We start from the raw sequence: 9,462 nt of genomic DNA on the forward strand, positions 1-9,462 counted from the left end.
TATCAATTTACTCTTTTTTACTATTAAATATATTTAAAAATTATTATTTATATTATTATTTATTTTATTAATAAATTTATAATAATAATTTATCTTAATTTTATTTTAATTAAAATCATTATTCTTTTGCTTAAATTTCAATATGCATACTATATAGTATTACTTTTAAAAGTATCGTATTAAATATATTAATTTTAAAATATTAAAAAATAATTTAAAATAATATTTAATATTTTTAATTTAAAAACATAAAAAGTTATTTTAGAATATTTTTTTCTAAATTATTCTTTTAACTCTAATATATCGTTAATTAGCTTTTTTTTAATTATTCTTTTAACTAATGTTAATCAGATACTTCTTTTAAATTATGCTAATATATAGAATAAATTTAAAAAAATTAATAATTTATGGATTAAATTATTTGATTATCTAATTTAACTTAATTAAGTGTCCAATAATACATATAAAGTCTCCGCTCCCATCCCCTACTAAAATTTAAAAAATTAAATTTTTATTAATATAATAAATAATTATAAAATTTTTTAATATTTTTAATTTTATTATAATTTCACTCTATATTATTTTTTATCAATTAAATTTCATTATTTAAAAAATAAATAATTCTATTCTACAAATGAGGTGACAGTTCCATTAATTTTTAATAATATAATTAATAATAAAATATAATTAAAATAATTTTTTAGTGTTTACCTCTTCAAATTATCTATAATTAATGGTAATTATAAGATAAATACAAATTATTAGTGAGAATTGAATCGTTTGGCAATTCAATAAAAGAATTTTATTTAAACAAAAAGAATAAAGTAAAGAACTATCAAAATGGTGCAGATGGCAGTTTTTTATTGGACAGGAAGTGTTTGATAAGCTGAAGAGACTGCTTGGGTTTAAAAGTTGGGACTTGGTGACCAGCCCCTCTAACTGTTACAAACAAAAGTCCATCGTACACAATGGTCCATCCACCGACCTATGACATGCCAACGTCAAAATAAATAATTTAATAAATAATCAATAATATTAAAAAAATGGAAATAATGAAAAATTAATAAAATAAATTAAAAATAATTACCTGCTTCTTGAAATACCAAGGCGACCATTCTTCAATAGTCTTTAATCCAAGCTTGTTTAACGTGTATCTGGTTGCAGTCACTGGAATTCTTCCATCTGTATCGCCACTGTTATAAATAAGATTTTATTTGGTTAAAATTCTCCATTGTTAGAGAAATAATTTTTTAAAAAAAAATTATTTATCTTTAAATAAATAAATTATTTTCTTAATTTAAAAAAAAAATTCTTTAAATCTTAAAAAAATTAAAAAAAATCAATTAAACGAGCTGAATATGTCAACTTTCTGAATATTTAAAGTTTCTTAATTTAAATTCAATCAAACAAGGCGTAAAATTAGGGAGTACCGTTGAATACAAATTAAAAAATCGAGTAAACAGAATTAATTTAAAAATTCTGTTTAATTATTTATCTATTTCAGTTCGGTTCAATTTTTAATTTTAAAAATTTTAGTTATTTTAATTCGATTCAATTTTGATAAGAAAAAAATTAAAAAATTAAACCAAACCGATTAGTAATAATAATATATTATTTTCAATAATATAGAGAGATTAGATCATATTAAAATTAAAATATTTCAATTAAATTTTAAAATATTTAAAATAAAGTATAAAAAATAAAAAATTTATTAAAAATTCAAACCGATCCAAATGAATTGAATCGAATCGAATTAAATTGAATCAAATCTATTCAGTTCGATTTAATTTTTTTACTAAAATCGATTCGATTCAATTTTCATAAATACTAAAATTTCAATTTTTAATTTATTCGGTTCAGTTCGATTTTAATCTGAATCGATCGAATGCTCACCTCTACCTAAAATTAATTATATTTGATTAGGTTTATTGAATCATGGATATATAATTAATTATATTTAGAATTAATTTGTATATAATAATTATTTTACCTGTAGACCCATATGCGAATTCCTCCAGCTATTAGCTTTTTTATTATGGGAAGAACTGATGCTGGAGAGTCATCCCAAAACGTTATCGTTTTACTACAAAATAAGCACATACAAACTCAACCTTCAGATATTTTTCTTTAATAATAGAACCTGAATGCCACAGACGAACTAATTAATAGTAAAGATATTTTTCAATGAAAAAAAAAATCTCAAATCTCAATATCTTCCATTAGAAAAAATCACAATAATATTTTTTTACATTAAAATTAAAGGTTGATCTTATGACATCTCTGATGATGATGACGAAAAGGATAAGATTTGATTAAAATTAAATGATAACAGTAATTATAGTTAGCATGAGTAATGTTACATTAACTTCATTTGAAATTATTTATTTTATAGAATAATTTAAATTAATTTTTATAAAATTGACTTATTATTTTTTTTAAGAATAGAAATTTTTTTAGGTTAAAAAGAATTAAAAAAATTTATTTCAAAGTAGAGTATTCATAAAAAGAAGTTAATTAAATTAAATTTTATAAAATTTTTAAAAAAATACAAATAGAATTCACAAACAATTACAAATATATTTATAACGGTAATGGATTTTGAAAATATTTTCTTTTATAAATTAATTTTTTCATTCGCTTGTAAATTTATTTATATCCAATAAATTATACGTTAATTTATAATTAATTTATATTTATTTAATTTTATAAATAAATTATACATCTCTTTGTATTCATTTAAATTTTCAAACAGATACATTTGTTTATAAATAAATTATATTTCTATTTTAAAAACATTTAATTTTATAAATAGATCATCTATGTATTTGTAAATCCGTTTGTATTTATTTAATTTTATAAATAAATAATACATTTTAATTTTACAAACATGTATCCGTGTAAATCTGTTTATATCTATTTAATTTTACAAACAGATAATACATTTTAATTTTACAATAAGATCATATATCCGTGAGAAATAATATATGTCTCTTTAATTTTAAAAATAGATTCCACATTCATTTTTCAATCTATTTGTATCCATTTAATTTAATAAATAAATTACATATTTATTTATAAGTTTATTTATTTCTATTTAATTTTATAAATAGATTATATATTTGTTTAGAACTCCATTTGTGTCTATTTTATTTTACAAATGAATACACATTCATTTAAAAAATTATATGTATCCATTTAATTTTCAAACGGATTATTTATTGATTATGAATTTGTCTACATTCATGCATTACACGTTTATTTCCGAATATGTTTATATTAATTTAATTTTACAAATACGTTACGCATCCATTTCTATGTCTATTTAGTTTTTAGAAATGCATTACATATTTATATGCAAATCTCTTTTATCTATTTAATTTTAGAAATAAATTACGTATCCATTTATAAATGTATTTTTATCCATTTAATTTTTTAAATAAATTACATATTAATTTATATTTATTTAATTTTATAAACAATATTACATATTCAAATTGAATAGTCATTTAATCCATTTAATTTTACAAATTGATTTCAAATTTATTTACATTATTTAATTTTATAAATATACGATATATCTCTTTATAAATCTATTTATATCCATTAAATTTTAATTTTATATTGGTAAATTGTAAGGGAGGGATAGTTCTCATCTCTTAAAATGGGAAGTCCCACCTCCTTCAACATTATTACATAATTTTTATTATATTATAAAACTCTTATATGAAGCCATCTGAAAATTTAAATATTTTAATTTTAAAATAAAATATTTTTTATTTATTTTATTTTAAATTATATTTGAATACGAATTTATAATGAGTCGATCTCGAATTAAACTCGAACTCATTAAATATTTCACGAATTGAATTCAAATTTATAAATTTTTTAATAAATAAATTTAAATTTTAAAATTATTAATTCAACTCGATTACACACCTAATCATTTGAATTATAAAATTTATAGATTATAAATATTTTAAAATTTTATCTCCCTTTACTTTTCATTACCTAATTAAAACAAATTCTCTCCCAAAAACTTTTAAAATATTAAAATAATATTATTTTCCACATCATACACAAAACCTTCTCATAATAACATGAATTTTAGCAAAATCAAGAAGAAGTCTATGCAAAATAAATAAAGTAAATCATGAAAAAATGTGTACCTGCAATGCGTCCATGGATAAGGAATATTTGTTGTATTAGCATGAAGTGCCTTTTGAACATCTGGTCTATTCATATAAATCTCAGTATAGCCTGATGCACAAGGATCGTAGCCTGCAGGTTTTTTGTGCCAACCTTCCTGCAAAATTAATTATAATTATGTCAATCACCTGTTCGTAAAAATTCAAATCAGAAATCTTTAGAATTTGTGGAATGCAGAATGAGATGACTCACAATTTTGGAGAACAACTGAGGGGCAACGCCTTGAAGAAGAGGGAGTTGTCTGTTAAAAGTGAAGTTGGTATTGACACAGTGGGGAACGTACAAGCTGTACATATCAATGATATTGTAGACATCAAAGTAATCATTGAGGGCTTTGGTGCAATCATCGGGTTCAGGTTTCTGGCTGAAGTTGCATTTGCTCTTGACATTATGGTACACTCTGTCTGATATTACCGCATGATCCCATGCATAATCTATCATCCCTTCTTGATCTGTCTCATCATCTAATAACGCATTCCCAATCTGAAGCATTAATGTTGTTTATGCATTGCATAAGTAATTGTCTTTTAAACAATGAAAATCAGACAGAATATTCACAGAATTTCAGTTCTAGGTTATAGCTAGTATTAGCTTTATAAGTTCTCTTGCTGTACAACTCTTGGATATCTTGAAAAATGCGCAGAAAAAAAAAAACTGACCATAAAACCCTTGAAATTGATGTAATCCTTGCCGGAAACTTTCTTGTTGCTATCATAAATGACTTCCGCAAGCTGTGGAACGTAGTGTCCTAAGAAAAATGAATACAAAACATAAGCAGTGGCGTTTATTAATTAACTAAGGAAATATTACAAGGTGGCTAAGTTGTACCTGCATAGCTTTCTCCTGAAATGTAGAAATCATGGGACTTGAACTGTGGAAATCTTCGAAACCACTTCACTAGAAATGTGTATGAATCTTGTGCTATTCATTTTAAAAAACAAAAGACAGTGAAAAATGCTTATGTTGAATTTTGGGAAGTTTAAGGATATAATCTGCATGCATGCATGCATGCATATATATGTCTTAATTACCTGTAATTGTGTCACCCAAATCACTGATATCTTGAGTGGTGTTGGTGTAGGAGAATCCAACTCCAACGGGGGATTCCACGAATAATAGATTTGCAGCTGAATACAATTCAAAGATCATAATAAAATTAATATTTTTTTTTAATTTTTTTCTAATCCTACTTGCAGCATTTAAATGTCCTAAGTTAAATTATGGGAGTGAAAATCCAACCCAAAACCTTAAAAAAGAAAGTGAATAATAAGTTTGAAACAATCAAAAAAGAAAATATAAACAAAAACTATGAGATGTATAATTAATTTATGTATAAACAAAGATTTATTTTCCTACATATAATTTTTTAAAGCCAACCAAATGCTATTTAAATATAAATATAATATCTTTATGTGTAATAATAATTTAAAAAAAAAATAATTTAATTATTTTTTAATAATTTTATATTTAAAATGAAATTAAAAAAATTATTTTAAAAAGTTTGAGAATATTGTTTATGAATGTGAAAATGAAAGAGCATAGATTATTGGTAGTTGTGGTACCTTTGTTCCATGAGTAAGGGTTGATCTTTAATTTTGGTTGACGTTTTTGTGGGAAGAAAGGTCCTATCTCCTCTGCTTCTCCATATCCAATTGACGAGCACCCTGGACCTGAAATTTATTATAATATATATATATATATATAGGTATTTTTAATTTACCATATTAAAAATTAAATTATATTTCTATAATGAATTAATCCATTAAAAATAAAATATTTTTAATAAATATTTATTTTAATTATGAGAATTGAGGACTAATTTCACTTAAAAATAAAAATAATAGCAAATTATTTAATTCAACACTCAGTCATTATAATTTAAATACATCTTTTATTAAAAACTAAAATAATTTATATTACTTAATTTTTTGAAATTAATAAATTTTATTTTTAATATATATTTTATAAGAACACATTAAAAATTAACAAATAAATTACTACTTCTTAAAAAATAATATATAAATTGAGATGTATGATAAAAAAAAAAGTAAATCTATTTATTGAAAGGCATAGAAACTGAAACTAAATAATGATTAAAATTAATAAAAAGTCTAATTAATAATTTTTTAAAAAATATCAAAAATATTTTAATATACTTTTAAAATTAAAATTAATTAATAAATTTCTCAAATTATAAAACTAAATAATAAATTTATAATTCAATATTCACTATGATTGCAATGGAAATTTAAAAGCAAGCTATTTTAGCTTTGAGTAAATGTGAAGAATGAGTTTGAAATATAAATTCATTTCAAAAAAAAAAAAATGCTTTTCAGTTGATTCACTTATAATCTATTACAGTTTAAAATATTGTATAAAAATTAAATTAAATTAAATTTAATATATATTAACTTTTTATTAACACATATTAGAATAACAAAATAATGTTTTAAAATTAATTTAATAATATTTAATTTTTTTAACTCTTAAAATTTATGTAAATTTTTTTTAACTATTATTTTGTCCAATAAAACTATATAAATACATTAATATATTTTATTTTTTAAATTATAAATAAATAAAATAAAATAAGTTTTTTTTAAATATTTTACTAAAATTATTTCTCATATATATATCTATATAGAGAGGATGAGTCTGTTTGGTTAAATCAATCTGAATAAATTAAAAGTTAAAATTTTAATATTTATAAAAATTGAATCGAATTGATTTTGATAAAAAATTTAATCGGTCTGATTCGATTCGATTCAGTTCGATTTGATTAATTTAAATTTTTAATAATTTTTTTTATTTTTTACACTTTATTTTTAATATTTTAAAATTTAATTGAAACATTTTATTTAATATCTATATTATTACAAATAATATATTATTATCACTAATCAATTTGATTTAATTTTTTTCTCATTAAAATTAAATTAAATTAAAATAATTAAAATTTTTAAAATTAAAAATAAAATTAAACTGAAATGAATAAAAAATTAAATAAAAAAATTAAATTAAATTAATAAGACCAGGTTTTTTTGATTTAAAGTTACTGACGTCCCATATAAATATAATTTAGCAGTCTGTTGGTGATATTAGTTAGTAAAAGCTACAGAATATGACAGAAGTCGGAATGATGACTGATTTGAAAATGGTTTGTGTTATCATTCAGTTTGTGAACTTAACATTAAAGGAATCTATTCTTCTGATTAGTTATTGCATCTTTTCAGCCTGCAGATTTGTTCCTTTCATCATTCCTTCTATCTTTATTATAATATCAAAATCATTAGCTTTTTATATTGGGAAATTCATCAACTCTCTAATTTTCTATTTTATTTTTTTATACAGGATAAAATATCAACCATAGTTTCATTGCCTGCAGGGCTACTTCTCCTTCTATTTCTTTTCTATTTTTTTCCAAAAAAAAAAAAAAAAAATCTTTCTCTCTCTCTATATATATTTCCATAAGAATTATTATCATAAAACAAGAAAAAAAAAAAACATTAATTGAAGGGAGAGAATTTAAGAAAAGGGAATGAAGAGAGAAGTTACCTCCATTGAGCCACAGAAGAAGAGGCTTTGCTTCAGGTGTTTCAGCTGCTTCAAAGAACCAATAAAACAGTGCTCTTCCATGAGAAACGTTAACAGTAACGTAGCCTGCATATTGCTTGAAGCTGACTTCCGGCTGACCAGGCAATCTAACCACTCGATCCGCCTCTTGTTCGGCTGCAATATCGTCGGTAAACTCATATGCAACATTACCCAAAACCATCAGCAAAAGAAGAGCAACAACGAGTAGAAGATAAAGAGGACATAAAGAAAATATTTGGAAGGCCATTTTTAGCTTAGCTAGTCAGAGAGAAAAGGAAAGATAGTCTCCTTTCAGCAGAGTAATGCATATATATATATACACACATTGTGCTGTGTGTGGTAAAGAATATCTCAAAGACAGATAAGAATCATCTGTAATATTGCTGTTAATGTCTTTTGTAAGCTTCCAAAAGATTCATTCTATCTTTTTATTCTCTATGGTTTTGGAAACATCTTATTTTGGAAGTATATTTGCATTAAATATAGACGTTTTAAGAAATGATATGGATTTTTTATCTTTTAACAAAAAATTCAGTTTGATTCGTATATATAGAGTATCGAAAATATTTTATTTTTTAATAGATCTGTTTAACGTAAATTCAATCTAATCGATCAATTAATTTTTAATTTAAAAATATTAAAGTAATTTCAAAAGGTTGGAATATTGAATTTGCATTTTAATAAAAATAAAACTTTTAATAATAAAATGCAAGTATAATAAAAATAGGGATTTAAATAGATTTTTGCTTGCATTCAAAATAAAGGGTAAGGTTGGACTTTTCAAAGCTTCTCTTAGATAATTAATGGTTGGTCAAGCGGGCCAAGTAGTCAATTGCTTTGCTTTCAAACTTACGGCTAACTTTTTCAGCTTCCTATTTTATATCTAACCGTTTCAAAACTATAATAATCACACCATACTCTACTTAATTCGAAAGATTACTTATAATAATTTCCAAATTTAGAATTATGAAAATAAAGATAACAATTTTTAATATAAAATGATAAAAAAATAATATGTTAATTAAATGATATGTATAAATTAATTTATCATTTAAAAAATTAAAAATTCAGAAATTATACTCTATCATATTGATGTAATATCCATTTAAAAAAAAAAATATTGATGTAATATAATAATTGCCTAAAATAAAAAATGAGTCGTCTTCATTAGGGGTGAGCATTTGGTCGGTTCGGTTCAAAATCGAACCGAACCGAATAAACTGAAAATCAGAATTTTAGTGTTTATGAAAATCGAATCGAACTGATTTCTGTAACAGCCCGGACACCGATACCCCTCTGTAACGGCTCCAAACTGCTCGGCGCTAGGATCCGGATCGGCTTAAGGCCGCCTAGACCCGTAGCAAGCCTGCTACTGAACTCTGGTTACCTGCTTAATCCCATACATGATCCAACAACTGGAAAACTTTGCTGAAAGACTACCAGACTTAACTTAAAAACCACTCAGATATACTAATCTGAAATAGCCCTTAGGGCTATCTGTAATACACCAGTGACACGTTACCAAGTAACCTCCATGCACTATGCGCTGTGTCATAGAACCCACTCTGTAAGGGTCAGCATATCATAAGTTAACTTGGCTACCATTGTAATACCCGGCTAGACTCCAGTATCGGGATTCCTACCGTCCGGTGGAATCTCGGT

At 23.2% G+C, this 9,462-nt stretch overlaps 1 protein-coding gene across 4 annotated transcripts; it reads right to left on the reverse strand.

Moving 5' to 3' along the window:
* Positions 1-781: 781 nt before the first annotated feature.
* On the reverse strand, positions 782-8,179 carry LOC110626158 (serine carboxypeptidase-like 34). 4 transcript variants are annotated; one of them, XM_021771928.2, is made up of 10 exons: positions 7,762-8,179; positions 5,769-5,870; positions 5,238-5,333; positions 5,035-5,127; positions 4,866-4,954; positions 4,399-4,689; positions 4,167-4,303; positions 1,991-2,083; positions 1,088-1,193; positions 782-985 (listed from the first exon to the last, which is right to left on the reverse strand). In XM_021771928.2, the coding sequence occupies exons 1-10, from the start codon at positions 8,045-8,047 to the stop codon at positions 836-838; spliced, it is 1,443 nt and encodes a 480-aa protein (XP_021627620.1). In that variant the 5' UTR covers positions 8,048-8,179; the 3' UTR covers positions 782-835. The 4 variants fall into 4 exon arrangements, with proteins under 4 accessions (XP_021627620.1, XP_021627619.1, XP_021627622.1 ...); XM_021771927.2 differs by having other exon boundaries at positions 5,769-5,876; positions 7,762-8,175; XM_021771930.2 differs by having other exon boundaries at positions 1,088-1,182; positions 5,769-5,876; positions 7,762-8,172.
* Between the last annotated feature and the right edge of the window lie 1,283 nt (positions 8,180-9,462).

This window comes from Manihot esculenta, chromosome 11 (genome assembly GCF_001659605.2).
Source record: "Manihot esculenta cultivar AM560-2 chromosome 11, M.esculenta_v8, whole genome shotgun sequence".
Lineage (NCBI taxonomy): Eukaryota > Viridiplantae > Streptophyta > Magnoliopsida > Malpighiales > Euphorbiaceae > Manihot > Manihot esculenta.

Coding starts and splice junctions, on each gene's coding strand:
- LOC110626158 (XM_021771927.2), bottom strand. CDS start 8,047: ATGGCCTTCCAAATATTTTCTTTATGTCCTCTTTATCTTCTACTCGTT. Junction 5,128..5,237: donor TTTGGGTGACACAATTACAG/GTAATTAAGACA, acceptor TAAAATGAATAG/CACAAGATTCATACACATTT. Junction 1,194..1,990: donor ATTCGCATATGGGTCTACAG/GTAAAATAATTA, acceptor TATTTATAACAG/TGGCGATACAGATGGAAGAA.